The sequence below is a fragment of the Triturus cristatus genome, chromosome 7, assembly GCF_964204655.1.
Source record: "Triturus cristatus chromosome 7, aTriCri1.1, whole genome shotgun sequence".
NCBI classification, from domain to species: domain Eukaryota; kingdom Metazoa; phylum Chordata; class Amphibia; order Caudata; family Salamandridae; genus Triturus; species Triturus cristatus.
Window position 1 is genome coordinate 321,720,876 of NC_140590.1, and position 15,694 is coordinate 321,736,569.

The following is a 15,694-nucleotide window of genomic DNA, read 5'->3' on the forward strand; positions in this document are numbered from 1 at the left end:
GGAACATTCCTCTAGAAGACATTTGTAAGGCAGTAACATGGGCTACTACACACACCTTCACCAAACACTATTGTGTAGATGTGCAAGCGAAGCAACAAACTTCTGTAGGCCAGGCTGTTCTTAACACTTTTTCAAACTACTGTGACCGATACAGGCGACCACCGCTAGGGGAGACACTGCTGTACAGTCTATGCACAGAGTGAAAATTCTGCAGCTCATATGCCTTGAACGGAAAATGCTCCTTACCAGTATGCATCTGTTCTTGGCATGTAGAGCTGCAGAGATTCACACACCCACCCACCTCCCCGGAACCTGTATTTGTTCCAGTGTTCTCTTACTTAGATAAATTCACATGGACATCTTTTCTGTTTATTACAAACTCCATCCTTTCCCATCATGGCGAAAAAAAATCTGAGGATGGAGTTGATGCCCATGCGCACTATCGTCCAAGAGAGGAGTCACCTATCTCGTGACTACAATAGACTTCTTTCAAGACAACAAGGTGCAAGCATCCGAGCCCAACACCAGATGGCGATCTATGCACAAAGTGTGAGTCTTTGCAGCTGTACATGCCAAGAACAGATGCATACTGGGAAGTAGCATTTTCTTTTTCTAAATTGGTGTGGGTCATTTGTGGACTTTGTTTTTTGCAGCTGTCTAACACTCCTCTCTGGTAAGCCTAAGGCTGCTTGACCACTCTACGCCCTAAAAGAAGTCCTTGGGATTGCTAGAGTAAGCAAGCCACTGTCCACTAGTAAGGGAATACCTGGACATTTGCTACACTATACCTCTGTTTGGTATACTGATAAAAGAGCCAGCTTCCTACAGTCCAAGACTCTAATCCCAAATGGAAGCCTTCCAAATACGACCCCATTTGAACGGGGGGGGGGGGATGTGTCCCTTGCAGAGGTAGACAGTCAAAGTTGACAATCTCAAAAAAGGACTCCAAATCTAACCAAGGACCTGAATGTTATCTTGAACTTTGTAATTTTAGCGTTCATGCATAGCCAACCTATAAAGGTCAGCTAGCTACTCTTGATACGTGGGCACCTGTGGTGTATGCCAGTGCCGCGGTATGCAGATCACAGCCTCCATAAGGGCCGTTGACATACATCTATGCCAATGGGATCTCATACTATCCAAAGCGACAGTCATGTAACAGGGCCATTTTGTATGACTCCCCAAATCGAATGAATAAAGTTGAGCGTAGTGTTTCCAATATGTATCTAAAACAGGGCATGACTAAAGTATGTGATACAAATCACATCCAACGTTCGAACACCGGCAGCATACAGCAGTGGGAACTAGACAAACTCTATACAGTTTGAAAGGAGACCAATTTTGTAGGATTTTGAAATAAGCGAACTTTAGACAAGTTTCTCTGAGCAAGCAATCATACTAAAAGATTTCCTTACAGTCACCCTCAGAGTATTCCACTCCTAATCACTCCTGCCAATAGGATTTAGCCTCGAAGCAGGTATCACATGAATATAGATTGTCAATTATTATTGGGTACATATTTGACACAGCACTCTCCAACAGCCTGATATAGTCTAGGATCGGCGAAGCCAAGAGATGAATTGGATCTCGCCCAAGCTTACCTCTCCAACAATGCCAAGGTTAACAATGACAAGGTTGTCCTATGAATGAATCCATAGTTCCTACCAAAGGTGGTATCTCAAATCAACATGAGCTAAAGCATGCAACTACTGGCCTTTTTCAGGAACAAAAGTAGAAGCAAAGAACGCGCTTCACACATTAGATATGCGAAGGGCACTAATGTACTACCTTCAGGCGACAGACATTTCAGGAGGGGAAACAAATTTTCGTCTCCTTCACCAGGGCAAGCAAGGGATGATCTGGGACCTAGGGAACAGTCGCTCGATGGATAGTGGAGACTATACAATCCTGCTAGACTAGGGCTGGAAGAAATTTACCCCTTCACCCTAAAGCGCACTGAAACAGAAATAAGGGCGCAACCCTAGCACATGTACCCGTTTATGGCATGTGCATGGCCGTGACTTGGTCATCCCCACACTCCTTCACAAAACACTGCTGTGTGGACATCCAAATGAACAAAGCACAGAGTGCACAGAGTACTACAACACGTGTTTGCCAACACACCCTCATTTCAGCCCAGCCTCCCCAAAGAACGAAATACTACTATGTAATTAGATGCACAGCATTTTGATCCAGAAAAGTTTCGATGCAGCAAAACGAAATGGTTACTTACCAATAGTAGTTTTGCAGGCTGAAGAATTTTCTGGATTCATATTCGACCCCCATCTCCCCAGAAATGGGGGAAGAAGCAAACAGCCAAGGAGAACAACATTTAAGAGAGAAAATATTAAAGACAAGTAAAAATATAAGGGGGAAAGAAAAGAAAAAAATCGTAAGATGGCGACTACGTGCTGGATCTTCCCGGGCGCCATCTGACATAACATTAAGGATTGACTTGCCAACAAATGGTGGTGGTTGATGCCCACATTAACAAAAAAAATGACAAATCAGTTTCCGGACTCAACCACTAGATGGCAGAATAGATGCGCAGCATGTGAATCCAGGAAATTCTTCAGGGAGCAAAACTACTCCTGGAAACTGTGTGGTTTTAACAGTTTTAGCATTGCAATATTGTTCAAACCTATATTTTACATACTTTTATTGGTAGATTAAAAAAAGTTACCTAAAAGTTGTTTTGACATGCACATCTTTTATTCCTTCAATTTATTTGGAAATATTTTTACTCTGTTCTTGGATGCCAGACGTGGAGGGTAATATGTAGTTTTATTAAATGTAATAAAGATATTCCTGATGGAGAACCATTGTAGGTATAATGGCTCACGTGTATATTTTTTGGACCTCATTTAGATTCTTTTAAATGGCTGGGAAATGTTATGTTATAACCATTCTCAAAAATGCAGTTTTTCAGATTGTACTGGAATGTGCAGGGGAGGCTTATTTTGTCTGCTACTAACCCACTTAAGCGTTGGGTGTTATGGTGACTGGAAGCATACAGAAATAGAAACTACTTCCTCTAGTGTCAAGACATGCAGAAAATATTTTATGGGGTCAGAGGCGGCATTCCATGAAATGTTCATTCTGGAGAGAATAATTGAGTCACGAAAGGAAAGCTTAAGTATTATTGTAGAGAGCATTATGGTACGTATGGGATCAAAAGTAAGTGGTGTCAATGCCAAGACCATGCGTAAACTTGTTTTTGATAATTGAGTCAATTGTTTTCTTTATGTCAAAAACAATTCTCCTAGCAGTAGACATTATCTTCTAAAGGGTGTAAATAATACTTTTGCCTCCAGTGAGTACTTAGGATGCTGTTGAAATGTTAAAAAAGAAACCACATTTAGAGTCAATCCTTTCAATTAGGAGTTATATTCCCACATGCCCGCTCTGATAGCATTTTTTATTCGGGCTTTAAATTGTTAATCAGTTTATTTATAATCTGAGATTTCTGATTGTCAGGCGGTTTTAGTTTAATACAATTTATAACTAATCCATTATACACAGCCTTTATGATTGGTAGCTGTAATGTTGAGATGGTCTATTCAATGGTTGTTTTGATGCCTTTTCCATATGGAGAGAATTTAATCCACAGACATTTAAGTGTTCTAAATCCAGTGCTTTACAATTTGCCCCCAGATAAATGCCAAATTGTCCTTTTTCAGGTCTGTAAACTTATGGTTCTCTTCTTTTTATCTCTTTGCAGGGTGTAACGCTTACTGACTTGAAAGAGGCTGAGAAAACTGTAGGCCGATCTGTGGAAACCTCCAGGGCCTCTGAAATGAAGAAGGATGACGGCCAGAGTGATCAAGTAGACGGTGACCAGCTTTTGGAATGCATGGTGGGTCACTCTTTTCTTCAACTTGGCCATGTAACCGTGCATTTTATTATTTTCTTGAGCTGTGGCTCGTCATCTTGGTATTTTGCATATGTGTTCCAGATGAAATGTGTGTAATCTCGGATAATACTTCCACAGACTGAATGTCCAATGTTAAAGGTAAATCTTATTCTGACGTGGTGCTTAATCTAGGGATTCGCCCATACTTTACCATAACATTTAAAAAAAAATCCATACTTTTTTCCAGTTATGCATTGTGGGAAATCTGCCTTTTCTGTGTGATCACCATGGATATTTCACCTTTTTCCAAATTCAATGTTTTGCTGGCTGCAGAACTGTCTGCACTTTACCCCTGCTAACCAGTAGTAAAGTGCCTGTGCTCCGCCTTTTAACATGGTTGAATCAGTATGTACCGAATTGACACATTTAACTTACCTACAAGTCTCCAGTATACAGTTCTAGGTGTACCAAGGACCTGTAAATTGAATGTCTGTAGTGGACTGCAGCACCTATTATGCCCTCCTCTACAGTGGCAGTTTAAACACTGCTTCAGGCCTGCCATTGCAGTCTGACCGTGACAGTGTAAAACTGCAGTTTGACCTGTCAAACCCTATTTGGCAGGTCAAAACCATTATTTTAAATATTAATAAGCCACCCCTTTGTATGTGCTAATGCCCATAAGGTGGGTGCATGGTATTTAAAAGTAGGACATGTAGAAATGTAATGTTAACATGTCCTTGCTGTGATTTGCACCTAAAAGCTATTTTCACTTTAAAAAAGGCTGGCTGACATTTAGATCATTATTGAAAAGCAATATTGCATAATATTTTGCTATTTCATGGTGGGGACCAGCTAGAAATATGAATATGCAACACTTTCTAGTATTTATCTAAAGCATTATTTAATGGTGGCGTATTTTTGATAAATATTTAGGAAAGGTTAAGTTCTAGAAATCTAGCTTTTCCTTGCCTAAAGCCTCTTGTCGGTAATTTGCTTTAGTCTCCAGTTGCAACCCTCTGAGTGCTTGTGCCTTGATTGAGGTATGTGAACTGCTACCAGAGCAGAGACAAAGGCATGGGTTTGGGACATTTTGTTTCTCTGGCAGTATGGCCATTTGGGATGTGCCCGGGATCTTCAATTACGTCAAAGGGGACTCCCATGTAACAAATGGATGTCCGATGACATTTTGGCAGGCCCCTTCTTTTGCTCTCCCAGTTAGACATTCACCAATCCCAGGAGAGAGGAACAGCCCCAGAACTGGTTTAGAGTGACCACAGAAGAGGGACTGCTCATTTCTGTGGCCACATCACTGGTGTGGGCACATAGGTGCTCTGCACAAGATAAGGGGTTGGATATAGGCAGAGGGATACACTCTGGGATTGTTGCAGTAGGACAGACAGGAAATGATGCAAAAGTGGGTAGGGTAACCCCTGAGAACTTTCACCCCATTAAAAGGGATGGCTAACGAGTCACCCACAAGCGGGGCGAGGCATACATTTGGCATCCCCAGTACCCACCTCAGAAAACTACTGGACATGAGGAAGATTAGAAGAGGACTAAATCTGCTGTCTCAGCTCTGAGAGGAGTCCTGAAGACCTGGACCGTCTTCCTCTTGTACCCTAGACAAAGGAGTGGACTTCAGGGGCCACGAGGCCGACCTCATATTCAAGCTACAGGGACACAACAACCTTCAGTAGGCTTTTCCTGTAGCTGCCCAGCTAACCAGTTCCAACTGTCTGCAATCCTCCTGGTGGTCCCTGCTGGGGTGATTCCCGACCATCCTCCAAGTACTGTTCCTGAGATTCTGGAATCCCTGGCTGTTTCTGGCTGGGCTTTTCCTGCCAACTCTGAAAACCTAGGACTCAAAAGCTTTCTGGCGGCAAAGACCTCCTCAGGACCGATGACTCACCTGCCAAACAGATCAGACCCGGGTGCATTGCTACTGAGCTAAAGATTAAGGTTTCTCCTGCTCTGAGCGTTTCTGTGAATGTAAGAAAGTGGCTCTGTATATACTGTACCCAAGGAAGGTACAGGGTGTACAGAGTTCACAGTCCCCAGAGGTTTGGCAGAGGTTAAAGTTAGATATAGCCTTACTCTCTAAAGTGGTAACTTGGTCGAGCAGTAAGGCATTATCAGAGGACAGTGTAAAGCATTTGTTGTACATACTCAGTCAGAAAATGGTCTCACACACTCAAGAACTGAACTCCAGGCCAATAGTTTGTATATTAAAATATATAATTGTTTTATTTTAGAACCACAAGTAGGTATCAAAATATACTTTTTTCAGAATTAGATACTCTAGTTATATACTTTCAATAGACTTTTAAATGCAATAGCTACAGTTGTTTTAATAGGCAACACAATTCAAACACAATTATAACCTTGAGCTCAATGGGAATTTTTAAGTAAATGCAATATTAGTTGCTTTGCATATGATTTCCTTACTCAGGGATGGATCTTGGATTCAGCCCTGGTGCATTTCCTGTAAACAGTTGAAAGAAATCGTTTTTGTTACACAGGCGATTTTTAAGGAATATTTGTGTTTCAAAAATTGACAGAAGAATTTCTGGCAAAAAACAGGCAATGTTATCCTATGGAGAAAAAACAAGTTATCGGTAAGTTACAGTTGTAATTACTTTTCAGGGTCAGTGCTGGGCACCAAGATCCAGCACTGGGATCTCTCCTGATAACAGGTGAGTAATTTCGTTTTCGTTGATCGGCTGATTTTTAGTGAATATTTTGAAGTTTCAAAACTCGACACTTAGAAGAATTTCCAAGTGAAACCATGCAATGTTACCCTATGGAGAAAATGTAGGTTATCGGCTTTCAGGTAAGTACTCGACTGGCAGAGTACTGGGCATAGACTCGGGGGTCTCCCAGGGTCAGGTAGGTACAGTTGTTACACCCTCAGTGGCACAGGGGCAGACGGGTGCAAAGAGTTAGGCCCAATGTTAGCCTATGGCGGGTAGGCGGCCTTTGGTTGGTGGCTGCTAGCAGGCAGGCCACACGGCTGTGGGAGCTGGGCTCCTGGTCACTTACACAGGGCAAGTGGGGCAGTAAGATAGGGTAGATGTTGCACTCCCAGGGGCACTCGGGCGGCTGGGTGCAGGGTGCTTTTGAGTCGTCGGGCGCTCAATGTATTTCAATGGAGAAGCTGCAAAACTAACAAAGGCTGCAAGCTCGGGGACGGAGATTCTTCAGGTGTGACCACCACTTCGAGAGGTAAGTTGGGAAGCTGTAGGTTAGGTAGGCACCCAGGAGTTGGGCACAGAGGGCCGCCGGGTGCAGGGGTGCCTTTTGGCGTTGGGAAATGTTACCCTCTGCTGGTCGCGGTTGGAGGGGTCCCTGGTTGTGAGGCTGCAGGCGTCAGGAGCGTCGAGGAGGGTCCTGGGGTGCTGGATTCTGGGTCACAGTCGCCGGGGGGACGTCCTCGTGGTCTTTGTTCACTCAGGCACAGGCCGGGCTCGGCGGGTGCAGAGTGTGCTGGATTCGCGGTTCCTGGCTGGCACCAGGGGGTGTTGCTTGTTTGAGCAGAACCACTGCTCGTCGGAGTCCCAGTCTTTAGATGAGCAAGGCAGTCAGGTCCTCCGGGGTTTTCGAGGTTGCTGACCACTGGAGAGGCTGGGGTTTAGCAGGAGCAAGTTTGAGGGTCGATAGGGCTGGGGCCAAGTACGTTGGTGTCGTCCTCTTGTTAGCAGCTGCATGGCAGGTCTTCTTTCTTCTTGTTCTTCTTGTTTCAAAATAGGGATCTGAGGAAGGTAGGTTCAGGGTGCCTCTAAATACTACATTTAGGGGTGTTACAGGTAGGTAGAGGTCAGGGACCAATGGGTCCCTTCCCTGGGGTGGGTGCACCCACTAGCCTGCCACTCCAGTGGGAGGGGGCAGGAGGTTAGTCCTGATTGGGTAGGGCTCCCCATCCTCAAGATGGCGAGAGCCAGGAGTTGTGCTTCACCTCGCCTCCCCCACCTGAGGGGTGGGGTTGGCAGAGGCTGGCAACACCCTTTCCTCACTAAGGTTTTCCCGCCGATCTTCCCGCCAGAGTGGGGGTCAGAACCGGTGGGGGCCAGTTGCTGAGTACAGCAAGTGGCCTGGAGAAGCTCACAAAGGCGGCATGCCTTTGAAGTCTCCCCTGCCCATCCTGGGGGAGGAGACCTAGCACCTCGCCCATAATGTGCATTGTTGCAGGCCCACGAGAGCAGATGGCTCTCTACCCAGGGGTCCAGCAACATATCTGCTGGGTGGCAGCCTCTCAGTCAGGACGCTGGTTGTTAGTTAGTTTCATGGGGCATCTCTAAGATGCCCTCTGTCGTGCATTTTACATTAAATCCCACACTGGCATCAGTGTGGGTTTAATGTGCTGAGAAGTTTGATACCAAACTTCTCAGTCTTCAGTGTAGCTATCATGGTGCTGTGGAGTTCGTGATGACGACCTCCCAGCACCATATACTGTTAATGGCAGCACTGCACTTACAGTGCCCAGGAATGGACCTGGGTACTGTAGGGGTACAGGGCTCATGCACCTGTACCCACCCCACTGGCATATTGCACCCAGATAGAGGGGTGACTGAGGTATGCCAGGGCAGTGTTTGTGGGCATGGCACACAAACAGTGTGTGTGTGTCAGGGTATAGGGCCTCTAAGGGTGGCACAATAAGTGATGCAGCCCTTAGGGGCCTTCTCTGGTCACAGTGCCCTGGGTACCTAGGGTACCATTTACCAGGGGCTGACATGTGGCCAGAGATGCCAATTGAGTTTAGGCTGTAATGCAGTTTTAGGGAAGGAACACAGGCCTTGGCACCTGATTGGCAGGAGCCCAGGGCACACTCAAAGTACATCAGCAATTCAGCAAAAAGTGGGGGCATACCGTGCAAGAAAAATGGCACTTTCTCACAGTGAAGGTAAATGCTCTGCAGTGGGACCTAGCAGAAACCTTGAGGAACCCTCTTCTGTTACAGTGTGCAGCCTTGTCCTACTAAAGGATTCCGAATTCTGAAAAATGGACTAAGTACAAACATGGATATCTTGACTGGGAAAAGGTGCCAAAAGTATCTGGCTGGCAAGGGACCTGTCCTGGGCTCATTTTTAATGTGTTCTGCTTGGAGCCCTTATGACAAAAACTAACAGCTTTACCCGGGACCGTGTCCAACGGCTATTTGACCTAGTGGAGCCCTCCTCGGCTACCTCCTTGACCCGCTGAGCATTTCTGACTTCCGTTTCACTTTTGAGGCTCGGTCCCCAGGTAAAGCCTCGAACCTGGTTACTGTATCCGACCCGCACTCCTTTGCAGTCAGTCTCAATTAGAACCACGGTCCCAATCTACCACTTACGGTTGACCCGATTTGGCACTTTAAGCATTTTGGCTACCCACATCGTTTCACCCCATCCCAGTCACAAGACAGCTGGGTATTACCATATGAATGGAAGATACAGCCTTACCAATAATAAAAGGATTAAAATAAGAGGTTAATCTGAGACATTAGCGGTGGAACCTGTAGCAGGAGCTGTGAAACCTTCCCTGAGAGTAAAGCACCAGTCAAATGTAACTACTTGTAGTTACAGCTCCCGTCTGGCAGCTTTGAAGTGCCAGCAGAGAGACTAAAAGGGAAAAATGCAGATAGGCACTGAACTTTCTAAAACGGTGATGAATCACCATGTGCAGGCCAAAGGCTCCAGCATACTGTATAGACACTGCCTTAGAGAAAGGAACCTCCCTCTCATCAGACACATACCATTCCCTTCATTAAGAAGAATTTAAATGAACGAACTGGGGAAGCTGGATGTTTAAGTGAACGGCTGCTTTTTTTGGTCATGGAAGCACCATCTCTTTCAGCCAAAGAGAAACTATACACAGCTGACAACCAGGTCTGGTATGCTTGTGATGCCTTTAAGGGCCGCAGCCCCATGAAGCCCCTGAGCCTCTCATGGGCCGAAAATTAAAACCCACAGGCTGACCGTGGCGTGGCTCTGTGCAGTTTCATACTGGGTCAAGAAAGCCTGTTCACCTAAAGATGGGAACAATCACAGGCTGCACAAAAGAAAATTGTTTTTTTCTGTGCTTTTCACTGCCCCCCAAAACTGCACTTTCCTCAGTTAACATAAGAAAATGAGCATGATCTGATGAGGTTCCTTCTTGCAGCCCCAGACATGAAAAAAAATCTCTTCTGCTCCACTGCAGTCATCAATGAGAAACCCTAACCAGAAGTAGGTCTAGCGATATCGGAGAGCTTGTGTAGGAACTTCGAGTGACATGATCGACATCTATGTACACTTGACCTCTTAATTGGGGTCATTGTCCGAAATCACTAAAACTAGATTTTTGTAAACAATTTTGACCGAAGAGCAATTCCGGATCTGCCTCACAGGATGCAAAGGTGGAAAAAGGGACTGATGTGAGCGCTGGGGTGGCACAATATATGGCTCTACAACTAGACATCAGTGCTGGTACTTGAGTCGAGGTGAAGTTGTGGCACCACCTACAGTTGCTGGAGGGCTATGTAAATTTCTTAGGATCCAATCTGGCATGGGAAGATTCATTTGGGTGAGGAAAAGGTAGACGTTTCCACTAGGGCATCTCTCAACCTGGCAACTAGAAGGTACTTGGACTTGTTAATATCGTACCATTTAGTTTGACCTGTGTATGTCAGTGTAGTGGGATTCTCTATGTAAATGAGCGTCGTTTTACATCAATATATATAACTATAGAAGCCTTTTGACAGCTCGTCACCGTGGGATGGTTAGGATTAATGTGGGGGTAGTTTCTAGTTTCTTCCGCCACTCAATGAATTGCTTTTAATTTGTTTCTTCCCTTTTTTGTTTGTAGCATGTTTATATTCACAGGATGTGCTGTGGTTCCTCTCTGTGTGCATTGCACATGGGTATGGACTTCATCTTGGATTTTTTCCCCCCAAAATCTGATTCGGACATCCACCGAAAAGGCTTCAGTTTGCCACGTGTTCATCAGGTCCTGTTGATGTCTACCTCTACCTATTGCGTCCGGCTCATTTTAGTTTGGTAACCATTTCTTTTTTAATGCCCTATAAACTGATGCTCCGAGGAGTGCTATTGTCTCTGAAGTCCTCCAGGCCTAGTCCCCTTTGGGGCCCAACATTGTTGTCTCACCCCTGCCCGAGAATGCGACACTGGTGAGGGAACACACAATTTTCCAATATTTCCCTCAATGCCATCCCAAATATGCTTGGCCGAGCCACCAAGAGGTACGTAACATATGCTCCTCTTCCAGAGGATCCCAGAGAATATGAGTATTTGTTTGTCCTTTATGGGTTCTGGAGTAGCATGCTACTGGCCAAAAAAGCGATTCTATGCCTCGACAGCTATAGTAAGCGCCATATATATGCAATTACAATACAATAAATGTTTGGTGGCACGTGTGATTGTATATACACATGCTTAGCATAAGTATGTCATTTAGTGTTGGGCTCGGAAGTGGGCAAGTTGTTTTCACTTCAAAGAAGTCTTGAGTATTCTTCCTGTATCGGAATAGATAGATGGTGGAATTATGCTGAGCATGTGAATCTACAGCACTACATGCCACAAACAGATGCATTCACCCAGAATATATTATTCTACAGAAATAACGCGTTTCGGACACCACTTGTCCTTGATCACATACAGGGAAACACAGTTCGTCATGTTTTTAAATATGCTTAGATTTACAACCACGTGACGTGTAGACATAGAAAAAAATACTACTCGCACATATCTGCATTTTCTGAAAAGTCTGTTTTCAAGTTATTTAGTTGGTTTCTTGCTAGATGGCCCATCTCTCTCATTCTAGCAAATGTTAGCACAAACATTAAATATATTCATGGTAATACTGAGCTATACATGTTGCGATAAATACTTTAAAAGGCATTAAAACTTCAATTAACAGTGAACATGGAATTCATTGGTAAAATAAGATACCTCAATATATATACACTAAAAAAAAGTGTAAAACAATGAAATATTTTTTTTTTAAATCATAGTAAAAGTATAACACCTTTAAAATACTAAAGCACTGGAGTCACATAAATAAGATCATACCTGTCCGCTTCTTGATCAATTCATAAGAGGAAAGTATGCAAAATCGCAGTAAACCATGTAATCAAATAGAAAGTGCAAATACTTGCTAAAAGAGAGGAACATCAGTTGGTAATATATCTGCATGAATGCAGTTGCAAATGTACCCCTGTGGCTTGCATTCAAATTGTCACTAATCGAATCAAGGAGGGAAATCCAACTGCGCAGGCCCAAGAGCATATGCAAAAACAGCAGACTAGTCAAAGTGCTATGTGCCTAGAAAAGTGCTACCATAGGTCGTCCTGACATAATAAAGTGCAAGTGCTAACAATAAAACACATACAAAAACTACACACGTGGTATGAATAAAAAGTCATAGTGCAAGCCATGATGGAATAGTGGCGTGGCAAACAAAATCAATAATAAAATACTATGTGCTGCCTAAACAATTCTAGTGGAGGATCCTCACATCTAAAATAAGGGGTCATATTCATAACATCATTGTCACCTACCGAAATTATGCATCTTCACAGGAAGTAATGGAGGTCCTCTGTGTTGTTCAGCCCACTGGGAGACTTGCTATCTAACTCCAGGATCATTTTGGACTCCAATTGTCGCAACAGTCTCTCTTTGTCTCCGCCTCTCCGGAGCTTAGGAATAGCAGCCACAACAAAGTAATTCAAACATTTAAGATCATTGTTGTGCTCACATCAAAAATGTCGTACAACAGGATATTTTGGATCATTATTTACAATAGCACGCAAGTGTTGCAGTATTCTGACATGCACCTGTTGCTTGGTGCTCCCTACATATCTCAAGCCACAGGTGCATGTTAGGACACACACCGCAAACTCAGTTCTGCAGTTGAACTGCCCTTGATGGTAACCTTATTGGGGCTGAATGGAGTGGAGTATTGCGTGGTATTGACCCCAAACCTGCTTGATCTGCAGGACGTGCATCTAAAAAATCCTTGTCTCGGTGATAACCATATTCTAGTAGTCAATAGTTCTGGGCTATTTTTGACAATTTGTGTTTGCATAGAGGGACCTTTCCTGTTTGTGATGGTAGGTTGTACGGGGAGTCTCGGTGCTAGAACTCCATCCGTCAGCACAATAGGCCAATTACGTATAATAATTGACCTCATTTTTCTTTACTGTTTATTGTACGTGGTAATAAGTCTGGGGGCATCCTCCACTGGTGTAGACACTTTGTCCACTTCCTCTTTGTGTAGGAGGGAATCTCTAGGTCTATCTTTAACCTTATTCACTCCATTTTGCAAGCACTTTTCACTGTATCCTCTTTCTAAATCTCCTGAGGGTCTCTTGGGTGCAGTGGTCTAAGTCCCCCTGAGTGCTGTGGATTATTTTGAGTCATAGGAGTTCCCCGAATGGAATGTTAATTAAATGTTCAGGGTGAGCACTGCTGGCATGAAGGGTGGAGTTGCCAGTAGTGACTTTCCTATGTAGTGTAGTGGCTATTTTGCCTTCCTTAATATACACTTTAACATCTAGGAACTCAATGCTGTCTTTGCTAATCTGGGAAGTAAATTTAAGATTAGCCGTATTCAGATTAATCTTTTGAGTAAAATCAGTAGCACTCTGTTCGAAGCATGTGGGCTGCTGAATTCATATCTGTGCATAGATCGCCGCCTAGTGTTGGGTCCGGATGTTTGCACGTTGTTGTCCTGGAAGAGTCTTCGAAGTATCCTGAGATAGGTGACTCCTCCCCTGGACCACAGTGCGCATGGGCATCCTCTCCATCCTCAGATTGTTTTTTTCCGCCATTGGGTTCGGATGTGCTTATCTTGACTCAAGTTAGGAAAAACTTTTTTCAGGCCAAAAGGCCTTTAGTTCGCGTCGGTACTGTTCCCGATCGGTATCGATAGTTATTTGTTAGTTTACTAACTTCAAGAACAACTTTTTCGCATTATATCCGACCATCGACCCAACACATCGACGATGGAATCGAGGACACCATTCAAGCGGTGTCCTGTTTGCAATGCGAAATATCCCCATGTCGACGTCCACCCGGTGTGCAACAAATGCCTTTCACCGGATCACGACGAATCCACATGTATGGCCTGTGCCCGATTCCGATCCAAAAAGACTCTCTGGAATCGACGAGCAGCGAGACTTTAAGCGCACCGGCCCCGACCAACATCTTCAGCGCCGAGGACGAAGATGTGGAAGACGTGGAGAACCTACCCTCCAGCCCCGTTTCCGAACACGAATCCGGATCGGAAGACATCGAAGAACAACTCTTTCACAGAGAAGAAGCCGACACCGAGGTAGGAGACTACGATGAGGCCTTAGGGGCCGAAGAGAGTAGCTCCGGTGACGAGCACGGCCTACCCGTACAGACGGAGGATATCCCAGTGCGTCAGTCTATGGCTCCGGTCGAAGGATCGCCTTCGGGCCTTACCCAAGACCTATCCCGCAGTTCTTCGGCCCCGCCCTCTGGCCCGGCCTCGGACATTCAGCGACAGCCATTACTACCCAAAACGACTGGTTTCCCTTCATCGAAACCGAAAGTCTTATCGGTTCCACAGAAACCGAAACTGAAAGTGACACTGGTCGGATCGAAGCCCACTACACCTTTGACGCCAGCCAAACCCGTCGGCACCGACCGCACCAAACGGGACTTCGGCGCCGAGCTCGCAGCAGCCGACGTCGGCGCCGACACACGGAAAAAGACCATCGGTACCGCCAAACCGCCTCGGCTCCCGGCACCGAAGCTATCGGCTCCGGCCGCAAAGGTCAAAATGGCCGCTGCGTCTCACACCACCTCGAAAGCAGCACCAAAGGCCCAATCATCGACACCGTCGACAGCTACTACCTCTCCTCGACTCGATGACCCCGTGGCGCCAAAGAAGTCCACGCCTGCCTCTACAGAACCGGTCGGCGCCATAGAACCGTCGGCGTTCCAGGCACGGCAAGTTGCAGCGTCCTTGCAACGCATCAAACAGGCAGCCCTCCAGGACACGTCGGGCTCCGAGCCGAAAAAGGCTCAAAAAGCTTCTCCGGCACCAGCCAACATCACTTTTGGCCTGCCGCCATCCACGGCGCCCAAACTGTTCGAAATCAGAACACGTGTCACCCACACTAGGATCACGCCTGCCGAACGCTCTCCTACGGAGACATCGCCATCCCACATCATCGATGCCGACACCGGCAGAATTATGCTCCACAAGCGGAGAATATCTTCCGAGCCGGCTTTGGACTCCTACCGGATCCCGCTAAAGAAAAAGCTGCCAGCGGATTCGGAACCAGTTCTTTACGAACCTCTCCATACCTCTTACCCAGATCCACAGTCCTTCTCTCCGACACACTCCGAAACCGATGTTTTGGAGGACTACATGGGTGACCACGTCCCCTACCCCGGAGAGATGGACCCTGAAGGCCAACAGGACCCTGACCAGGCCTGGGATGACCCTGTAGACCCGGGTGCACCTATGGATACACAGGACACGCAGCTATATGGCGCGAAAACGTCTCCCACAGAGGACACTGCCGCATTCAACGCCCTCATTGAACGTGCTGCGGCCAATCATGGTGTGCAACTCCACTCTGACACAATCGAGGACGATTTTCTAATGGATACTTTCGCATCCTCAGAAAGGAATATCAAAACTCTACCCATGTTGAAAGGTGTCCTCAAACCAGCAAAGGACATTTTCAAAGAACCCACCAGGGCAAGAGTAATAAACCCCAGGATCGACAAGAAATATAGGTCGGCGCCTGGGGACCCTACCTACATTAGAGGCCAGTTGCCTCTGGATTCCATAGTAGTCGCGAATGCTCGCAAACGAGCGCACTCGCAGACA

At 45.6% G+C, this 15,694-nt stretch overlaps 1 protein-coding gene across 3 annotated transcripts in view; it reads left to right on the forward strand.

Moving 5' to 3' along the window:
• PPP1R12C (protein phosphatase 1 regulatory subunit 12C) overlaps positions 1 to 15,694 on the forward strand; it is a 1,231,266-nt gene that overhangs the window by 707,619 nt on the left and 507,953 nt on the right. For all 3 annotated transcript variants that reach the window (XM_085616407.1, XM_085616408.1, XM_085616409.1), the window contains one exon: positions 3,722 to 3,856. In XM_085616407.1, coding sequence (XP_085472533.1) covers positions 3,722 to 3,856 — 135 coding nt within the window. The remainder of the gene's footprint in view (positions 1 to 3,721; positions 3,857 to 15,694) is intronic.